Source organism: Panthera leo, chromosome D2 (assembly GCF_018350215.1).
Source record: "Panthera leo isolate Ple1 chromosome D2, P.leo_Ple1_pat1.1, whole genome shotgun sequence".
In the NCBI taxonomy this organism is placed as follows: domain Eukaryota; kingdom Metazoa; phylum Chordata; class Mammalia; order Carnivora; family Felidae; genus Panthera; species Panthera leo.
In genome coordinates this window covers 73,974,284-73,996,676 of record NC_056689.1, presented here as the reverse complement: position 1 = coordinate 73,996,676, position 22,393 = coordinate 73,974,284, and the positions used below count along the sequence as shown (strand labels likewise).

General features: G+C 40.1%; 1 protein-coding gene across 11 annotated transcripts in view; it reads left to right on the top strand.

Annotated features, from left to right (window-relative positions):
• Positions 1–22,393, top strand: part of RAB11FIP2 (RAB11 family interacting protein 2) — a 37,842-nt gene that overhangs the window by 4,533 nt on the left and 10,916 nt on the right. For 2 of the 11 annotated variants that reach the window (XM_042907753.1, XM_042907760.1), the window contains exons 2-3: positions 1,847–2,289; positions 3,045–3,513. In XM_042907753.1, the coding sequence (XP_042763687.1) occupies positions 1,847–2,289; positions 3,045–3,513 (912 nt within the window). The other 9 variants (XR_006194331.1, XM_042907757.1, XM_042907755.1 and 6 more) reach the window with 9 other exon arrangements.

The following is a 22,393-nucleotide window of genomic DNA, read 5'->3' as shown; positions in this document are numbered from 1 at the left end:
AAAATGGCTTTATTATCCCAAACTGGGAATTAATAACCGGGTATAGAACCTTGTTTCATTACCAAGCTCTTCAAGTGCTAAGTTCTGTATTGTTCAGGGTTTTCTATTCCACAGAGTTTATTGCTGTCATTTCTTATTTCTAGTCCCTGTGTCTTTAGATTTCACCATTGGCCTCAAGGGCTTTTCTCAGTTTAGGGTCTCTGATTAAGGGTTTCTACTATAAAATATTTTATTTTAATAAATTGCTTGCTTTGATGCAACTAAACCTTAATTGATTGAAATGCCTCAAGTTAATGACGAAAATATTTCTCTTGTGTGCCGCTTGCTAAGATGTGGCTGGTATATATGCTATGTGCTAATTTCCTCTCCTGCCTGGAAAGACCCGTGAACCAGTCTTCACTTGGTGTGTGGTAAACATAAGCTGCTTCTTGGGTATCTTCTTAGTAACAAGGAGAGAAAGTACTAATGTAAACTTCGATCAGAGTTCCTTTGTAGCTAAGAAAATCTGTTACACTTTATTAGAGCTGTATTTAAGTACTAACCTGTGTGCGGTTTATGCTTCGTTGTTAAGTAATGGGAAAACACTAGAAACTTTCTTCTAGGCTCGATTTTGCAAATTTTTTTCTTTTTCTTTTGGCTGTTTTCCCTATAGAATGACCACTTGTCACACTGACAACTGAAGACTTTCTCATGGATAAAAGTACTGTGAACAAAACCAAAATAAACTTTGCCTCTTATCCCGTAGCCCCCTCTTATCCACGGGACATCCGTTCCAAGACCCCAGTGGTTGCCTAAAAGTGTGGCTAGTACCCCACCCTAGATACACTATGTTTGTCCCTATATATGCGTGCCTGTCATAAAGTTTAACTTATAAATTAGGCACAGTAAGAAATTCATAATACAACAGAACAGTCGTAACATATGCTGTAATAAGAGTAACGCGAATGGGGTCTCTCTCTTCACATCTCTTACTGTCCTGTAATCATCCTTCTTGTGATCATGTGAGATGATAAAATGCCTCCGGATTGAGACGAAGTGGGGTGAGTGATGTAGGCTTCGTGACCTAGCATGAGGCTACCGCCGACCTTCTGAGGAAGTACCAGAAGGATCATCTTCTTCCAGAACGCGGTTGACCACTGGTGACAAGCCGTGGAAAGTGAAACCGCGGATAAGGGGGACTCCTGTAACGTCATTTGACAGCGGGCAGTGCAATTCGGCGAACTGACTAAAAGCAGAAGATTTGGCCCCAATTAAGAGAATTTTTATTTGCTATTGTTACGGTGGCAATAGCAAATGAAGCAAGTCCATTCTAACAAGAAGCATTTAGGCTTTCTCTATTCTTCAAAACCCTTACAAGAGTTAATACTAATTGTCACTTCCTACGTTTTACACATTTTTCAGATTTTATTCAGGAGAAGGCTTTGACCCACTTCACGTGAATCTAAATTCACATCACATGTAATTTTCATGATTAGCAAACTCCAGTGCAGTGGTCTCCAGTATCAACAACATTCTTTTAGTAGTTTTTAGAGAAGAAATATTTGGGGGTTGGGGCTAAATGTGTATTTGTTAAAAAATGGGATCCTTTATCATTTTACAGTGCTCAAAAGTAGTTTGTATTGATGAATTCTTTCAGTAGTCTTTACCTCAGTGTCTTTTAACCTTAAACAGTGTTCTTGGGCCACTAGCAACATTTACGTCAGATGGACACATAATCACTGTCATGCTTAGAGTGCCTTGATTTGTAAGAATAGCTTAGCCTGAAAAGCTATTTGTACGTAACAAGCACATATCCTCTCTTTGTTACATGTTACAACCCAGTTTTTTTTTTTTCCTTCTCTTTAAGGTGGTTTAGATTAGAATCCAAACAAGGAAAAAGAGCCAAAAACAGGGGTGAGATAAAGGTCAATATTCAATTCATGAGGAACAATATGACAGCAAGTATGTTTGACTTATCAATGAAGGACAAAACAAGGTCTCCTTTTGCAAAATTAAAAGATAAGATGAAAGGTAGAAAAAACGATGGGACATTTTCTGATACGTCTTCTGCCATCATTCCAAGTTCTCACGTGCCCGATGCCAGTACTGAATTTTCAAGTGGTGAAATGCAGATGAAATCCAAACCAAAAAAGCCTTTCCTTTTGGGTCCTCAGCGACTCTCTTCAGCACATTCGATGTCTGATCTGACTGGGACCCACATATCTTCTGAGAAGCTGAAGTCTGGCACCGCCGGTCAGACACATCTTCTCGGACGCCAGGTAGATTCCTTCGGAGCGGTTCCGGAAAGTGGTAAGTGACACTTTCTAATCGTAGCCTCAGTGATCTGAACTACCCTTTTCATTTTCAGAGTTTCACTTAGGAAATTAGAAAATTAAAAATTGCAACGTCTTGATAGTTTTCAAGTTTAGTTATCAAATCTTTGTTGAGTGCTGACTATCCTCAAAATTGATGTTTATTAAAGGCAGAACTTGTCTGCATTCAGCATTGTGGTTATGTTAAGTGATAACAAAAATAAGTCCCAGTTGCTTTTCATAGCCTGGATTTTCTCTCTCTCTCTCTCTCTCTCTCTCTCTCTCTCTCTCTCTCTTTTTTTTTTCTTAATTGCTGTTTCTTCAGTCTCGGAAGCCTGAGACATAAATGGATATTCCATTTAATCAGAAAGTTCCTAGAAGAAAAACCTTGCGTGTGCAGGAGTAGGAAAGTATATTTAATGCTAATGATGAAAAACGTCTTTGAGAATTTATAGCACCATCATGCCCACCAGAACCTCTGGTTTTGACATTATAGTGTGTTTATATTATTGTTTCTTTCTGAGCTGAGTAAATTACTGACTGTCTAGCAATATGCTAATTATTAATAGCCTGCCTACTTCAGACTGCTATACTTTAGCATTTTAAGATTGTTTTCCTTGATTATTTTAAAGGTTAATATCTTTAAATAGCTAATTGCTCTCATTCTAAAAGCAGCAGTGTGCACACAGAATCTGTCAAGTTGCATGATGCGATGTGTCACTGATTATGTACTAACTACAAAATTGTTTGCAGGAAGTCTCAAATCTCCACACAGAAGAACATTAAGCTTTGATACTTCTAAAATGAACCAACCTGACAGCAGTGTGGATGAAGGTGACTCGTCTTTCGGAAGACAAAATGACCCATTTACAAATGTGACTGCTTCATTACCCCAAAAATTTGCAACACTGCCAAGGAAGAAAAATCCATTTGAAGACAGCAGTGAATCCTGGGACAGCAGCATGAATTTATTTTCAAAACCAGTTGAAGTAAGGAAAGAAAATAAAAGGGAGAAAAGGGAGAAAGTTAGCCTGTTTGAAAGAGTGACTGGAAAAAAAGATAGCAGAAGATCTGATAAACTTAACAATGGGGGATCTGATAGCCCTTGTGACTTGAAATCACCCAATGCATTTAGTGAAAATCGTCAGGACTATTTCGATTATGAGTCAACTAATCCGTTTACAACAAAATTCAGGGCTTCAAATATAATGCCATCTTCAAGGTAAGCCTAACATGGGGGAAGTTGGGCTATTTTGAAAAATAGCATCCTTAAAGTATCAAATATCCCTTTAAAAATACTTGAATGTTTTAAATTCCTTTTATTTGACTTGAACAAAATTCTTATCTTCTTTTTATGATTAATTATGGAGCCAGGAATCATTGCATACATCTTTGGAATTGAACTTTTTATCTTAGAAGGATAAAAGATTCTTAATCCCTACCCTAGTCTGTTTCTACTTATGTGAGCCAGAAACTCAACTGAAACTTGTGAAGAGAGCAGTGTAGCTTTTGATGAGACATGGTGAGAGTGAATCACCAGTGGGTGTTCATTTAAGCCAGAAATTTAGGTGATATGTTGTGTTTCTAGATATTATTTTCCAGGGATTAGTTCATGGGCTCTCTGGAGAGGATTAGTGGACCATAGCAACCAGTGGGCTATTCTCTAAGAATAGCTGGCTCATGTTAGGTCTTACTGGTTTTCATAGTAGGTGTCACCTGCCTTTAGCAAGTGGCTCTTTAGAAGTAGCTTTTCTTTGTGAATGTTTACTGGAACTTTGTGACCCTTGTGGGTACTGTAAATATATCAAAGTGTATCTATATGATGATTTGTAGTCATGGGAATGATCACTCTCATGGTAACGATAAAGGTTAGGTTTTCAAAATCTGAGTTCTCAGTTACGCATATAACGGTACTTTTCTTATTCCTTAGTACAAGTTGGAACTGCGAATATACCTTTAAATGAGATTATGGATTTTGCAGAAGTACACCGTGGAACAGCTGATTAAAGAAACCTTAAGCAAAGGCTAAGATGAATGTATTGGAATCCTAAGCAATTATAGAATAGTATCGTAGAGTGTCTGCCGTGGGAAATAGAAGTTTTTCCTCAAGGCAGTAATGTCTAGAATGCAGACCGGAGCGGGAACCCTGGCTCGCTACCTCTGTGACCTCTATAAACCTCATCATCTCCATCTTTGAAACAAGGAAAAGAATACCTACCTGGTAGGACTGGGTGATGATAAGTTACAAATCGAGTACATGGTATAAAGCCAGGGCCCAGCTAGGGAACCCGTGAACGGTAGCTGTTATTATGTTTTATATACTATCATATCATACTTTATTCAAAAGCAGTGCTTTGTTTTGTCCCACTGTAAGCGAAAAATACAGTGCTAACAAGCACCCGTTTAGACGGTACTCTCCCACCTGTCTTCCGATCTCCTAATGACGCGTTCGAGTAGGCATTTAACATTTTCACGGGAAACGTGTTTCTTTCGTTTTCGTTTAGCAATAAATATTTGCCATGGCTTTAAAAGGTATTGTTCGGTTTTCTTTATAAACTACACTCCAAAGAAATAGATTTTTATCATGTGGTATTAATGTTTTATTGAGTCCGTAGTTTTGTTATGCCGCTCTCAAATATTTCATTTTGGGATTTTACATAGTATATTGCATATATTAAGTCCTAAATTACAGGGGTAAATAGGAATATATTTGCTTCTCCCCACTTTCACTGAACTTCTTTTTATGAAGAAGATAATTAAAAACAACTGTCTGAGATAACTTAGAGATTGGATAATTTATATAATTTTAGAGTCAAAGAAAAGCAAGAAAAATGGGAAATGATAGGAAAATAATGTTTTTAAATTATGGCAGCATATGGAAAAAGTAAGTGTCCTCAGCTCTTTAATTGCCCTTTACTTGGGCTGTTCACATGGACTGCCACAGATTTGAAAAGTGAGTGTGGCATTTTGCCCGATTCAGGCTTTGTTTGGGCGATTTCAGTACGAGCGCTATTTCTATCAGAATTAGAGTTGTTTCTTGATATATGCATAAAACGCTCGCAAGCATTTAAAAAAAAAAACCAAAAAAACAAGATTTAAACATTTTATTTCTCTTCTCCCTATTTGGGATGTCAGGTATGAGGATAACAACCATCCAGGTTCCTGGGAAGTTAACCTTTCATCTGTGTACAAACCATGTTTGTGGTAAATGTAACACATTTGGAATAAAAGGGTTGCGGGTTGCTCTAATTTATAGTGTAAAGAAGGAGGATCGACTATAAATAGATCTTGGAAAAGAAAGCAGTTCAAACTTCCAGAAAGCAGCTTTATCTTGAGTGGAATTTGGAGAATACGGTCAAGGTAGTTATGTCGTTACGTAACAGTATGTTCCTGTTTCTCGTCCCGACATCAGCCCTCAGTGATTGGAGACATTTTAGATTGCTCATATTAATATCTCCACCGAAGGCACTTTTGAAGCTATGGACTCCTGTCACTAGGACGTGTGCTGCAGGTTATTTTTTTCCAGTTGTGCTAAATCGATCTGTTTAGAGTCTCCTGGACTCTTGGGACTAGTGTCCGCGAGAATGCTGAGCAAAGTTGAGGGTAAACTGGGTAGCTGTGGAACTGGATCGTGTTCTTTGTGATGTCTCTGGCTCACCTGTGATGGCAGGTGCAGGGAGGCCGTGGTATTGCCCTGCGTGTGCGTAGCGTAGGATTAAAACTGGAAGGGGCCAAGGAGCACTTTCTTAGACATCACAGTTTTTCTTAGTAAAAAGTGAAATCCACCTGAAGAAAGCACCTTGTAAACCACAAACAAATACGGTATTTTGCTTCTGTCCTTGGAATAGGTCCTACAGTCTTGCATCAAACTGATAGGAGAAATGAATCAGGCTTTTTGTGGGATTACTCCAACAGAGAACGGGGGTTCACTTGTCCTCGCAGTCACTGACTTGCAGTCCCTTTCATGTCCCTGCCCCTCTTCTTGGAAGCCCGGCCTGCTCTTTCTAGGGAGGTGGAGAGGGTAATTGATCCGTGTGCTGCAGCATTTTCTTACGTAAGTCTTCCTTTCTGCGGGCCTCCCATCGTTCGCTGATACAGGCTGGTCACTGTTTTCCCTCCCGCCGCCGTGGAGAACCTGAGGGCAGTGCCCCCATGGCATTCGTGTTTCTGCCCCGAGTCTCCAGCCTGATGCTTGGCAGGTAGCAGGTGTTAGAAAAAAACATTTCTGAATGAATGAATACAAAGCTTGGCAGACCAGTTTCCTAAAATGTGCTTTTATTCCTTCAGTCTCCTCTTCCAGCCCAGGGTGGGCTGCAGAGATCAAGATCTTCTGGGATGTGGAAGACAGAGCCACAAAGGCAGATACATGCATTTTTTGTGTACAACTAAGCATTATTCAGAATCTGAGTGTGTTTAAAGGACTGCTGAAATGTAATATTCATACCCTAAATAGCACATTTTCTGGAGTTCCTTAAGAACCCAGTGTTAGGCAAGTTACCAGCTGTAACGTAATAACCCCAGATCTCAGTGGCTTATCACCTCTCACGGTACAAGCATACAGCTCCGTGTTGTTGCCTCCTGACTCACGATGCCGGGGACGAGGGAAGCCAGTGTTTTGCTCCCTGCAGCCGTGCAGCGCCACCCTAGTATTCTGGAACCAGGCTCCTCCTTTCTTGTGCCACCATTTACCACCTTGTCTCCAAGGTCGGGCGGCAGGCAAAGCGAGCGGAGGCCCCCAGGCAGCACACTTTTATGTGCCTGGCCCGGCCGTGCCGTACGTCACTTCTGCAGATGTCCCCTTGGCCAGAGCGCAGTCACGTCCCAGCCTCAGTGCAGCCAGTGAAGAAATCGGGCTCAGCGATGGACCCGGAAGAAGCTGAATGGGGTGCGGTGAGTACACCGCATTGACTTTGTGGTCTGTGCCGCTTCTGAAAAGCCCGGATGCCGTTGAACACTCGGCATGCTGCAAAGCGCCTACTGCACGTGCACTGGGAGGTGCAGTTGGAATTCTTGCCATTTTCAGGAAGATGTTTCATCGCTTTGCGATGGGTATCGAGTTATCTGTGATTTAAAATTGCTACACTTGCTTTTTGTAATTACAAATCACAGGTGCTTTGGCATCATCAGCATCAACTAATGTGTGGTTAACTCCACAATTCGTAAAGTCGTGCCTGTTTGCATCAGCAGTATATAATTTTCCGAAAACAAAAAACCCCTGCGTGTTTGTTGCACCATTTTTAAATAATCTGTTCACAGCCATTTCTTCTATAACACGGGGCCGGTCTTCCAGTGGAACGTGGAAGGGGTGGGTGTGTTCAGCACACGTGATGCCCTTTCTTTTCAGACGGACACAGACCCTTAGTTAGGTGGGGACATGTGACGAAGTTCTGGCTTAATGAAGAGTTAGCCGAAGAGATGTCGACCATCTTCAGGTCTGTTCGTGAAAACGTACCGGATAGTCGTCCACGTACTGTTGCCTCTCTTCCTCACTACCTTAGACCAGGGCGTTGGCAAACAAGGCTCGGGGGCCAAGTCTGGCTCGCTGCCTATTTTTGTAAGGAATGTTTCAGTGGAGCACAGCCTACCCGTTGGTTTATGGGTACTTTTGTGCTACAGTGGTAGAGTCAAGTAGTTGTAACAGAGGCTGTATGGCCAGGAAGGCCAAAGCCAAAGGTATTTATTATTTGGCAGTTTACTGAACTAGTTGGCGGAGCCCCAGGCTGAGTGGAGATCTTTGAGAAGGGCAGAGCCATAAGAGAGGGGCAGCCTGTGTCCCTGAACGCGTGTGGAAGGCCACCTAACGAAGCATAACTGGTTAAACCTTGTCTGAATGATCCATCCTCAGAATATTAAGTGAACTGCAGTGTTTGCATTTACTTCTCACAACCCTTAGCACTATTATTAATCGTTAGGGCACAGGGGCCATGGTAACAGGTGTGCTTAAAAAGCCTAGTTGAAAAAGTTGAAGAACCACTGATTTGTAACACCAGATCCAGACTTCCTAAGCTACCTAAGCTTCGTAACAGCTATGCTGAATTCTTCTTTTGTGGGTGCCCCACAGCACCTACATCGGTGCACATCCTTAGTGCTGATCATCAGGGGCTCCTGGGGACTTCTTTTCAACTTACAGTTTGTTGGGTCCTATCTCATACTGAGTTAGAATCTTTAGTGGAATGGGCCCTGAAATAAAAATCAACATCTTTAAGACTTAACCACTGATTCTCAGGTTTAACAATCACTAATCTAAATTATATCATGTATTTCCTAAGAGCTCAGTAAGTACTCATTGATGAATAGGAATTAGGAGTCCTGTTGGTGAACTCATAGTTGAATAGGTGACATCGTCATGTCAGTTTTGCTGACAGGGCCTTTGCTGAGGCGGAGGCCATAGTAAGGAGATCAGCTTGACTGTAACAGTGGAGACGACTATGAGATTTGGCCGAATAGCTAAGACACATCTAAATCATTGTAGGCATTGAAATGTCTGACGGTTTAATATTTATGGCCTCTGTGCATGATTTTTTCTCAGGGTTCAGGTAAAACCTAGGCATCAGTAGTGATGAACAACACTTACAAAACATGCGTGTGTTTATACGCTACTATATATATATAGTATATATATATATATATATACTATATATAACTTGAAGAGAAACTCTGAGATGGGTGTTCTTCTGAGCCTCCGTGAAAAAGTGTAGGATTGAAGAACTCTCTCTACCCAGTCAAGGGAATTCGTTAAGGAGAAAGTTCGTTGGGTATGTCTTATTCTGAAATTAAAAAAAAAAATACACAGTCGATAATATAAGCGTACCCTGTATGGAGAGCTGATGTTTGATGTTAAGAGAGGAAGCTCGTCGGAGAGCAAGAACTTACGGGAGGTATTTTTACTGGAGAATTTCGTTTTGGGAATATCCTTCCGTTTGTGACTCCCACAAAGAACATGCTTTCCCTTCATTATTTTTCCGCCTTACTGTAGTTGTGAATACCATGTGGCAAAAAGTCTCAGTTGCTCTATGTTCACTTAATGGTATGTTTTATAATATCATTCCGGGTGTTACTGATTTTATTGGAGCATATATGCATGGATTTCCATTGACAGTATTTGCTGTGGAAAACCCTGTGTGCCCCTTAGCTATTTTTTAGGACAGTGCAGAAATAGTGTCTGAGATCAAGAACTCCTATCTATCACTAGTATTTTGTAATTTTGCATGACAGAATGCCTTTTACTTTTGGGATCACATTGACCTACTTCCCTTTCTCCCTTCTTTCTTTCCTTAACTAGTCAATTCCTGTCTATGGTTGTATCATACCTTTCTTAGAAGGTATAAAAAATTGTTACCTAGAATGTATATTTAAATGTGTTTCTTATTTTCACAAATCACCAATCACCATAGGCTTATAAGCATGTAATCATTATTATGGAGTTGCAGAACATGTTCGTGAAAAAAAGACTGTTTACTATAGGCCTACATTTTGATTTTAAAAAGTTATAGCGAACAAATGCTCCTAAAGAAATAGTCCCATTCATAGTTTTAAAATCTTCATTTTTATAACACTCCTTATGGACCTTTTCTCCCCCTCCCGTGTGAATTTACAACTCAGTCTTTGGCGTGGTAAACCTTAAAGTGCATGAGGTTTATTTTAATAGCAGAATTTACTTTTTGTTTGTCTAATATTAAAGATAATTTTGCCTATTATTCATGACAGGCTATACACCTTTTACATAGCTGAAAACTTGTAGCCTCATTTATGAGACGGAAAACAAAAACTTTTGAGGTGATTTTTAGAGCCATTAATCCATTAGTGTCCCGGGATTTGCAGAAATGTGTCCAATGAAACAGTGACTGGGAACACGGAATATGCAGTATGATGAGTTCCCTTAACACTAACTAGAACTTTCCTGCCGAACTCCCCAGATGCCACTTGAAACTTTTTTTACCCTTTGTCATCCTAATACTCATTATAATAGCTCTCATTAATTGGTACATTTCCCGATGGGTTAATTTGCAGATACCAACCATGCCGTCCTTTTGCTAACTCACTAATGCAAATTGATATTTATAGACTTCAAAATTGAAAACAAAAAAAGCTCCATAACGAAAAAAGACGAAACTTTGTTAAGTTGTTGTTGTTGTTGTTTTTGTTGTTATTTTGAGCTGAGAGATTAAGATACAGAGAGATTTTGTGAGAGAAGCAAACCAGCCAAAAAAATCCACAAAAACTACTGTAGGCTAATAAACTGATGTGAAAATTTCTCAATTTACAGCACTTGACAGGTGCTAAAAGAAAAGCATCTTTAATTTTAATGTGTTGTTAGGACCTCTTTAGAGAGACTGTACAAGTTATTAACAAGGTCCTCTGAGACAGGAGACGGGTAATTAACAAGACCTATGGAGATATAGTTTAGGTAATTAACGAGCTCTTAGGCACTGGACACAGGATAACACAGCGAGTCCAATAGTTAAAGAGAACAAGTTGTTATGATATGATCAAATACAAGCTATAGTATATAAGTCCCCTTGAGATTTCTGATAGGAAAGTATTAAGATTATATTCTAGTGACCCCAGTGCACCAAATTTTGTAAATCAATATGTAAATTTTAATTTTTAAGATAGAATTTGAGAGGATTATTTCTTTGTAAGACCAACAAGCAGGGAAGCTTGCTACATATAGATTAATAATCTTTGTTAATCGCCATTAATGAACCTGTGCATTATGAGAACAATACATTGGAAAGACACAAATGATATGATTCTAATTGTTTTAGACATTTGCTGTTCTGTTTAGTCTTTACCTGTCTCCTGTCGGCTAAAATTGTCTATTCCAAATTGACCTTGCTTTCCTCATTCCCTTTAAAGCTCTCAGGATCAAGGCCAGAAAGGCAACTGTTTTTCACCAGTGTAGCTTTTATATAATATTCACAGGTCTCTCCAGTCATGCTCTTACGGTACTTTCTAGAGATTCCCAATTTCAGACATTTGGTGTGTTTTTTTTCCTGCATAAATTTGAAATTGTTGGGGTATGCATCGATTTTTGGTTCAGAAGACTCCCACAATCAGCAGACCTTTATTATAAACATGTTATACTCTGAAGATTAAGAATAAAAAGAAAGCCCTTGCAGGTCTCCTGATTCTTTCCATTGCCTCCTCAGGGTGACTAATCCAGGCCTTCCAGATGATTTACTCTAAATTTCAGATCTGAGAATCAAATGGTATTTTCATTTGCGTTATTTCTGGATACTTACTATATACAGGAAACTCAGAGGTTATCAAGGTATAAATCCTGCTCTTAGAGTTCATAGAAGCAGGCATGTACGTATTAGGTCTCAATTCCATGCTAAGGACTGGACATTGTATAGGCACTGGGGAACCGTGAAAGATATTTAACTTAGGTTGTGATAGGATCAGAGTAATTATCTTAGGGACTTGGGGGACTGGAGCTTGGGGGACTCTGGTGGGGACATGAATGGGAAGGGGGAGAAAAGCTAGTTAGAAAGTTAGAACGATTGTGGGGGCGAGAGTTGGTGGAGATTACTTGGCAGTGAGGTTGGGAAAGAAAGGAACATCTTGGAGATGTTACTTTTGTATGCAGAGGTCTGGATGGTGGGGGGTTGGTAAAGCAGAAGAAACAAGGATCATTCCAATGGTGTGTCTTTCATCAGTGTCTTAAATTTGTTGAAACACAAGTTACAATGGTTCACCTTACGAATTTTCAGGTTTGTGATGGTGGTAAAGCGATACGCATTCAGTAGAAACCATACTTCGGAATTTTGAGATTTGCTCTTTTCCTGGGCCTATGAAATGCTGTAGGATCCTCCCTCATGAGGCTGGACAGCGGCAGCCACCACAGCTTGCAGTCAGCCACTCGGTTACGAGGTCAGACAACTTAACAACCACTCTGTACCCATACAGCCATCCTGGTTTTCATTCTCAGTATAGTAGTCAATAAGTTACATGAGATATTCACCACTTTATGATAAAATAGGCTTCATGTTAGATGATGTCGCCCAACTGTAGGCTCATGTAAGTGTTCTGAGCCCATTTAAGATAGGCTAGGCTAAGCAATGATGTTTGGTAGGTTTGGATTATTAAATGCGTTTTCAACTTATGGTATTTTCAATTTATGATGAGTTTATTGGGCCATGACACCATTGTAAGTCAAGGAAGATCTATATTACAACAATGTCAGACCTATTTTTGAATCAAAGTTGGCATTTTAGTCTTAATGGAGAGGTTCAAGTTTTGGGTTTTTTTTTAATGAGTTGCTATTTTGTTTATTTTAGAACTTTATTTTAGAAATTGAAATCACGTGTTCTGAGTTATTGAAGACAAGGAAATTAGTATCAGCACAGTAATAACAGTTCTTGAGATTTTGTGAATACTGAAACACACTTGGCTTCTTTGAACACAACAATGCAGATTTCTGTAATTGCTTATGGATTTAATGCATTTAAAGCGTGTTCACCTTAGCACTGTAATGACTGCATGTACTTCTCTCCAGCGGTTTTGAGTTTACCAAATCGTGTCCTTGTTGGAACCCTTTTGTTTGTTTCTTTCAAGAGAATAACTTCTGTTTCTTTCATACTTAGCCCTGACTTCTGCATACACTACTTGTCCAGGCCCCAGCTTCTATGTTTAGAACATTTTCTTTTGCACCACTATGACTAATGACCTCACCCGTGGCTACTTCTTGCCATAACAGTAAAGCTCTGACTTTTGAAATACAGGTACTGTTTTTATATTTTAATATATGGTAGGAGTGTTAACCTGTGGCCAGGTTGTTTTAAATGGCTGCCGATGATAGAAAATAAAGCAACTACTCTGATTACGAAACAATTTCCTTTTTATACATTTAGCTACTTTCTAAGAATATTAGGATCCAGATATTTGACATTTGTCTCCTTGAACTTATATTTTAAGAACAAATTATTGTTCTTGGATTTGATGTGTTAAATATAATACAATACTACTATATAACATAATACAAACATTAACAGGTGATATATAGATATTGTATGTTAAATATAATATGTCATACATCAGATAAAAATGTGTGTATTTTATGTATTTATTTTAATCTTAGAAACCTTTCTGACAAAAGTGCTAATACCACTTAAATAGCAATTACATGAGTCAACTTGGCCTGGAGTAAACGTAATTCACCAGTTTTTAAAAATTGTTTTAACAGACATGCATATGAGCTCTACTAGGGCTAAGGGTGGGTGGCTTGAAGATAGAAGTCAGAGTGGACTAAAGTCCTAGTAGCCACGCAAACTAGGGACAGGGATATGTAAGCAGTGACCCATAATCCAGGCAGAATGAACTGTGTGTTGTTGCACACGGAGTTCACTATAGAAAAAAGGTAGACGAGCACTTGGCTAGAAATTGGGAAATGCTTCCTCAAGGAAGAGGCCTTTGAGCTTAACCTTGGCCATCAAAGATGATTTTGTAAGTTGGGGAATGAGTGGAGAGACAGTTATTTTAGTAACTAGCAAGAAAACTCATTGAAAAAAAATGCGAGACACATTTTGAAAGGATATTTTATAAATAGTGACTGTATACTGTTAACTTCATTAGCTCTTTACTAACTACTTGGTAATTCTGCCGTTTCTTTTTTTAGTTGGAGTCTTGGAGCTATACTCTATGTCTGTCATTCCCTGCCCGGTAGGTTCCTAAGGAAGTACGTTTGCTACTTCAGGGGACCAAGGAGCCAATTAGCCAGGGCCCTGCAGCAGCCCTGCGTTAAATAAAAGGACCTCTTTGTTGTGGATCCTGGAGGGGGAAAGGCGGTGGGGGGGGGGGGGGTGTTCAGGTTCATCACGTGTTTGATGCCTAGAGGTAAACAGTATATTTGTTTCATATAGATTTTTTTTTCCATTTTCAAAGAAATTAAGTGCCCTGCATTAATGAAAAATGGGAATCATACTGCACATAATTTAATATTTGTTTCGGAACGTATTATTTGATTACCTTCTTCCACTCAAAGATCTTGCCGGGTAACATGAAAATATAAATACGGTAATAGTAGAATATTCTGAAGAGAATTTAGGAGAGGTACTAAGAGTTCAAATTTAGGCCTCAGGTCTGGATTGAGACCTGTATGGTCTTATTTAAAGCCTTTCTAAGCCTCATGTTTTTCAGCTGTAAAATAGAATAACCAGCTTGGTAACCTTGGAGTCGTAGAAGAGATTGAATAATGTAGGTGCACGTGAAGTGCTTACGGTTGTTTGCCACAGGGTGACCCGGAAAGTGGGGGCATCTTCCACGGCATCCACAGAATATGTAATAATCGCTTTAAATAAGTTACATTATTTCCAAGTAATAATGTATTCTCAACTTAAACCTTAAAGTCGAATTTAGGGGCTCATGTTTCTCATTGATGGAGGATATACTTTTGGCAGAAAACAAGAAACTTGATAGTTTTTCTAGTTTCTTTCAAGATGTATGTTCCATAATAATCTTTGATAAACTAAATCACATTAAGTAAAATATTCTCCGTATTAAGTAGAAAATGTATTACTTTGCAAGGCAAAAGTATTATAATCAATATTGCTATGAGACCTTGCGTTCAGAAATTCTTGCATAGCTCTAATAAGGATAGGGTAAATATCTAAGCTTTGGCTTTACCTTAAATCATGGTGAATATTTTCTAAACTCATGTGGCTGAGCTTGGATTAAATTGTTAAAGAAGGCAGTTCAGACTATCAAAATAAGGATAAATGCTGGGGCGCCTAGGTGGCTCAGACGGTTGGGCGTCCGACTTCTTGGGCTCAGGTCATGATCTCGCGGTTTGTGAGTTCGAGCCTCGTGTCAGGCTCAGTGCTGACAGCTTGGAGCCTGGAGCCTGCTTGGAATTCTGTGTCTCCCTCTTTCTCTGCCCCTCCCCCACTCACATTCCGTCTCTCTCTCTCTCCTTCAAAAATAAATAAACATTAAAAAAAATTTTTTTTAAAAAGAAAGATAAATGCTGCCTACAGAAAACTCCTCAGAACATTCCAGAGTGCCCTTTGGGAAAAGGGTCGCTGCCTTAGGAAATTCACACAGGCACTAGTGTATCCCTTCTAACCAGATTTGGAGGTGGGCTCTTTCATTCTTTGCTGGGGAAAGCGTCCTATATTCTGTTTTTCACCAAGAAGATAAGATTGTGCTTGAGTGGTTTCTCCACTCAAGGTTCTTTAATATGCCTGAAGTAATATTAGTTGATGTGTTTAATGTTCTATCATTCTGGTTTTAAAAAATATTCCTCACATAAGAGAAAAAATACATATAACCAAAATTTAAGGTATTTTTCTATTGTCATCAGTTTATTTTATGCAATAATAGGGATGGGTAGGGTCTTATAATGCCATCTTTTTGTGCCTTTTATCTTTAGACTATAAGACAGTATGCATTAGGGTGATATCCTAAAAAAAGATGTTCGTTTTAGAACTAACCGGACGCTTCACCTACTGAGCCACCCAGGCGCCCCTATGACAATTCTGTCAATACTGTGAAACAAGGATGCATAAGGCAGTGTCTCTGTCTTTAGGATCATTGGCAGGTAATTACAAGATACGTAATTAATTGTGCTAATTGGTGGTACAGTTAGTAAGTGCTCAGAGAGCTAAAAATGACAGGAGATTAAATGGGTGAGGTCAGGCAGCCTAGGCATCATGGAAACGGTAGAATTGTCAGAGCCTCAAAGGATGGATCTCTGAAGAGAGAGGAAAGTGCTGTTTTGAATGGAGGTTAGAATGAGACCAGTAAATGAGTTAAAAGTTAGTGTTTTAAGTGGCTATCAGGGACCTAGCCTACCTGAAACTATTAAGGTTGGAGGTAGCCGTGGAGATGGGACCTTGTTAATGGGAACGTAGAATATCAGAATGAAGAATTTGCACCTAATGCTATAATAAGTGTAAAGATTTTTTTGGCATATGAGCGATGTGAAAGGAAAACAATTGTGGGGAAGACCAGAGAACAGCGACATGGCTACTGCATGTATGATATGGGCCGGAACAGGAAGAGACACTCAGGAAATCAGAGAATGATGCCAGTGAAGCCACGTTTCTAAGTTCAGTTTTTAAATTCGGATAGAAACCGTTGGCAGTGAAAAGTAATTTTATTTATATCGCTTGTAGGAGCAAGAATATGAGGAAGTTACTGTGGCGTCAGAAGCTTGCAAATGGGACAAGGTACACCCTTTAAATCAGTGGATTCCTGTGTTTAAAATGTTCGTCGTGAGGTGCTGAGGTGGCTCAGTTGGTTGAGTGTCCTACTCTTAATTTCGGCTCAGGTCATGATCACAGTCGTGAGACCCAGCCCGCTTTGGGCTCCTCAGTGAGCACGGAGACTGCTTGGGATTCTCTCCCTCTTCTCTCTCTCTCTCTCTCTCTCTCAATCTCTCACCCCCTCCCCTCTTTCCCTTTCCCTCTCCCTCTCCCTCTCCCTCTCCCCGTCTCTGTCCCTCTCCCCCGATTATGTGCCCACATTCTCTCTCTCTCAAAAAAAATAATAAAATGTTCTTAGTTTTTTTTACTATTAATAATAAAGAACCATTTTAATAATGAAGAACCATTCAGAAAAAGCTGGCTGAGGGATACAGTATAATGTATAATTTCCAATAAAAATAATTATATTTACCGACTTTTGGAGTGTCTAGGGAGTATATTTTTACACAAGACAATATATTTTCCAGCAAAATTTTATAATTTCGTAGCCCTGTGAAATCAGTTCTTGATCACCCGGAAAGGTTCAGGGCTGGCCTTCTCAGCTGAGGGTGTAGAGTGGCCAGAAATCTCCCAGTTGCCCCAGCAGCTCTGCTTCCAGGGAGTATGCACAGGAGTCTGGGGTGCAGATCACCTAATGGAAGGGCCCTGGTAAGTCTGGCTGCCTGGGGTGTCCCTCCTTGAAGGCTCAGCAAAGATGACTGGGGTTGGGGAAGCTGCTGCTTTCTGGCCAGGGGCCTAATTGCAGGGTGTTCTTGAACCTCTGAGGCCTCCCTGGTGACCAGAGGGCTCCATTGACTTCCTCTCCGCAACTTGACTTTGTCCCAGGTACAGAGCCAGCTTGGTACTCTTGGCCCAGAGTATTGTGTGCTCTCTGGCCTTCTTTGCTTAGGCCAAAGGGACCCAGGGCCAACTTGTCACCCCTTCCCCTCCCTCCAGGGAGGAGTTTCCTTTCCCCAGGTCCTCAGCCTCTCACAAGAAAAGGCTGATCAAGGGTGCTGGGTTGGCCTTGATCGTACAAGCCATAGGGCTTAGGTTTGGAAATTTGTGAATGGTTTGACCTACTGTATTTAAAATAATTATTTCATTTCTTCATCAGGAGAAAATGGCAAGTTAAATTGGATTGAATATGATATTCTTGATGAAATGTACCTTAATTTCATAGATCTCTTTAAGTCCTCAAATTTTAGGACATCTTCAACAATATATTCATTACTATTCATGATTGGAAAGCAGCTTGTTCTGAATTTGCTGTCCATGATCTCCGGTGTCATTGACCACAGGTTTTAATTGTCTTGCCTGTGAGATCTCATGAAAGACATCCTGTGAGAATATTAATAAGTAAATTACGGTTAATCCCCGTAGACATTTACGTATTAGGTTTTGTTCTGCCATTCAGGTATTCAGTGTGTGTGCCCAGTCCCAGGAGAGATAATGTAGTATTTTAATCTCAAATATCATTAATTTGATTTGGAGCTAACTTTTTCTTTTCCCAAAAAGAAGGAAAAAAAAAAATATTGCGTTCCACCTTGCCTCTGAAGCCCTCTCGAAATATGCTAAAGGTTGTGTTTACTAGTGGAATCTCTCTTTGGATACTTTATTTTTTAGGACTTTTGTAAAGAGGATCATTAACATTTCTTTAAACTCCTTTAACATTGAACCTCTACGGAATCAGTGTTTTCTGGATTTGCCAGAAAAATCTCAAATTAATCTGTATTGTGGCCAAATACTCAAACTGGTAGACCTGATTGGTAAACTGGATAGATTCGCTAGTTGAACTGATTTTATTATAGGCCACCGATTTGAAACTTAGGTCAATTCATATTAGCAGTGTATAAGCCTCAGGATAATTCTTCCTATCTTAAAAAGAACTGAAAGACATTCCATTAATATGCCGTCAGGTCTAGGTATAATTAATTAATCTTTGTTACTCAGACAAATGATTTCCTCTGCTCTTTGGGGACTTGAAATCTTGTTGTTAAAATTTGTATTGGCCTACCATTGATTTCCTTGGTCAAGTATTAGCCCAGTTCCTAGACATTGTTATTAAGCACTGGCTGTTGTCAACATCTATTTGTTAAGCATCTGCCATGCTCTAGGCACTGGGTCAGATGCCAGGACTGAAAAGATTAACAGAGTGTCATTTCTTTCTTCAAGTAAGTTCTAGCAGAAGGGGCGGGGAATCCAGGAATTAAGATCGATTCCCAAAAGGCAAACTTAAAATACAAATTGTTTATTTTTTTAGAGCAGTTTTAGGTCACAGCAAAATTGAGCAGAAGGTACAGAGATTTCCCATATGTGTCCTACCCCCACACATGTGTAGCCTCTGCCATTATCAACATCACCCACTAAGGTGGTACCGTTGTTAACATCGATGGGCTTACAATGACACATCGTAACTCTACAGAGTCCATAGTTTAGGGTTCACTTGCGGTGATGTACATTCTGTGGGTTTGGGCAAATATATGATGACACGTGTCCACCTTTATAGTATGATACAGAGTGTTTTCACAGCTCTGAAAGTCCCTGGGCTCTGCCTGTTGATCTCTTCCTCCCCCCCAGACCCTGAAAACCACTGATCTTTTTACCGCCTCTGTCGTTTTTTACCTTTTCCCGAATGTCTTATAGTTTAGTCTTTTCAGATTGGCTTCTTTCACTTAGTAATATGCACGTCATGTCTTTTTTTCATGGCTTGATAGGGCATTTCTTTTTTGGCACTGGATAGTATTCCACTGTCTGTGGTACCACAGTTTATCCATTCACCTACCGAAGAACGTTTTGCTTCCAAGCTTTGGCAGTTATGAATCAAGCTTCTGTGTGCAGGGTTTTGTGTGGACCTAATTTTTGACGCCTTTGGGTAAATGCCATGGAGTGCTCTTGCTGGGTCGTATTGTAAGAGTATGTTTAGTGTTGTAAGAAACCACCAACTATCTTCCAAAGCGGCTGTACCATTTTGCATTCCCACCAGCAATAAACGAGAGTTCCTGGTGCTCCCCGTCTTCATGGGCCTTTGGTGTTGTCAGTATTCTAGACTTTGGCCGTTCTTACAGGTGTGGGATGGTGTCTCATTGTTCTAATTTGCATTTCCCTGATGACACAGGATGTAGAGCATCGTTTCATATGTTAATGTCCTCTGCATCCCTTCTTTGGTGAAGTTGTCTGTTGAGATGTGGGGCCCATTTTCCGATGGGTTTGTTTGTTTTCTTACTGTTGGGTTTGGAGAGTCCTTTGCATATTTTGGATAACAGTCCTTTATCAGATGTCTTTTGCCAACATCGTCTCCCAGCCTGTGGCTTGGCTTGTCATCCTCTTTAATGCCTTTCACGGAGCAGAAATTTTTAATGAAGTTCAGCTTATCTGTTCTTTCTTTCATGGATCATGCCTTCGGTGTTGTATCTGAAAAGTTATTACCATACCCAAGGTCATCTGGATTTCCTCCTGGGTTATCTTCTAGGAGTTTTATAGCTTTGTGTTTTACATTTAGGCCTGTGATCAATGTTGAGTTAATTTTTATGAAAGTTGTAAGATCCGTGTCTAGGTTGACATACCTTATATTTGAAACCAGCCCTCTGTGAGCTCACAGTTCAGAACACCTGTGCGGGAGAAGCGGGGTTCATGGCCCCAGAGGTCGGGCGGCGGAGCTTGGCTGCTTTTCTTTGAATCCTGACTCTTCGACTTAGTAACTGTTCCCTTGAGTCAACTTCTTAGCTTCTCTGTGCCGCTTTCCTCTTCTGTAAATGGAAACAACACAGCACATCACAAGGATTAAGTGAGTCAACATGTCAAGGGCTCTGCAAGTTGCCCGGTACCACAGTTAAGGTCAATAAAATACCAGTTGTTGGGGCGCCTGGGGGGCTTGGTCGGTTAAGCGTCCGACTCTTGATTTCGGCTCAGGTCACGATCTCACAGGTCGTGAGTCGGACTCGGTGCTGACAGTGTGGAGCCTGCTTGGGATTCTCTCTTCTCTCCCTCTCTCTCTGCCCCTACCCCATGCGTGCTTGCTCTCTCTCTCAAAACAAATAGACGTTAAAAAAAATTTTTTTTTAAGTATCCGTTGTCGTAAGGCTCACCTTATCCTTTGCCCTTGCTTCACTGTAAATGGGGCATTTTTTCTTTTCCTCTTTTCAGATTCATTAAAAGTGTTAACACGTCACGTGTAGTTCTTAGGATATACTCCTCTCCCAACTACATTTGCCACCGAGGAGGAGCCCTGGGGGTCTAGTCCCTACTCTTACAGTTAATCAAGAAGATCGACAGAATAGTGTCCTTTGAAAATGCTGTCAGAAGTTCTTCTGTGATGGTTTAAAGTTCTTCTTCTTTCCCATCCTCACTCAGTAAGGAATTGAATGGTGTTTGAGAAAAGTGACTCCATTATTACCCCCCTCCTTTCCTTCTTTGCCCCCCCCCCCCTTCCAGCCAGGTGGGTCACCTACCTCCTGGATTTTGCAGGTGACTTGAATTCACTTACTAGATACACAGTGAGTCAGGTGGTAGGCCAAAATGGATTTAGCTTTATAATTTCAGCAGTAATGGGGGTTGGAAAGAGATATTATGGAAGACGTAATAATACCTGTTTTTAAACGCCTTCAAAAGTGCTTCAAGCATTGTTACATGACTTTTCACTGAAAGATTTAAAATCCTAGAACCAGGAATTTACACAGTTTGCATTGTCTTATGCTAACAAGACAGTTAATCAGTTTTCATAGATCTTTGCTCTTCTCTGGGTTTTTGTTGTTGTTGTCGTCGTTTCTTTTTCTTGACAAGCCCTGTATATACATTTTTGCTCTTGATAGTGTCTGCCCTTTCATAGATACTCTTGCTCCCAAGGTTGGTATTTGGTAGAGAAAATGAAGGACAGAGAAGAAAATGATCACTGCCAGATGCTTAGTGATTTGTGTGGTGATCGGTTTGATCACTTTGTAAAGATTGGTAGACTTCTCTGGCCTGTCTATGGCAGGCTAGTCTCTAGTAGACATTTTAGGACAGTTTCAAGTTCTCACCAATTTACTTATTTCCTTACTCAGTATTTATTTTACCTTCAAAATAAATTAGTAAGTGATGTTATGAAAGAGATACTAATGGCTCCTTGAAATCTGTTCGAGCACTACTAATTTCAAAATTGTCAAGAGTTTACCAATTCTTTAAAATGGGGGAAATATCACAAGGTGAAAAATGAGCTTTTACGTAAGAACGCTAGAATGTTAAGGTAAAATACTTCCTTGGCTTAAAATCTTTTTGAAAACGGGAATTCAAAATGTTTTCATCAGCTTAAAATTTGCTTTAAAGTTCTTTATTTATCACCCCCAAATTCCTTCCGTTTTGATTTCTAACATTAAGTTTGTTTTAATCGTAAGTTGAAATTCGTATAGACATTTTCAGTAGGAGCATGTTTAAGTTTATCCTATACCTGGTTAAAAACACCATTTTCCCTAACCTGTCAACAGCTTAGTTGAGCAGTCAGACTGTATTATTCGGTATCTTGTCTGACAGGAGGACAGCAGTCCAAAGAGAAAGATAACACAAATTGGTGCCACACTTCAATAAATAGAGACATTTTATTTTTCACCAAGCTGATTCAATCCAGTTCAGTTAACTCTTTTTCCCCCTGAAGGACAGATCAAAAAAAGGCAGCCGTGAATGACTGACTTTGTCATGTGTTTGACACGTCAGTGTGTGAAAATAAAGCCGGCCACAGGGGAGGGGCTGTGCCTTTGGATTTCAGACAATGCCCCGTGCAAGAGCCCTGTCCCTCCGCTCTGTGCTGTGGGCCGCTGGACAGTCCCAGCCCTCAGCCAGAGTGGGGAACCTGGGGACGGCCGGCATTGTTGCGCACGACCCCCTTTTCCCTTCCAGCCTGCGACCGTTGTGATGTAATCATCCCTAAGAACTCTCGGGCAT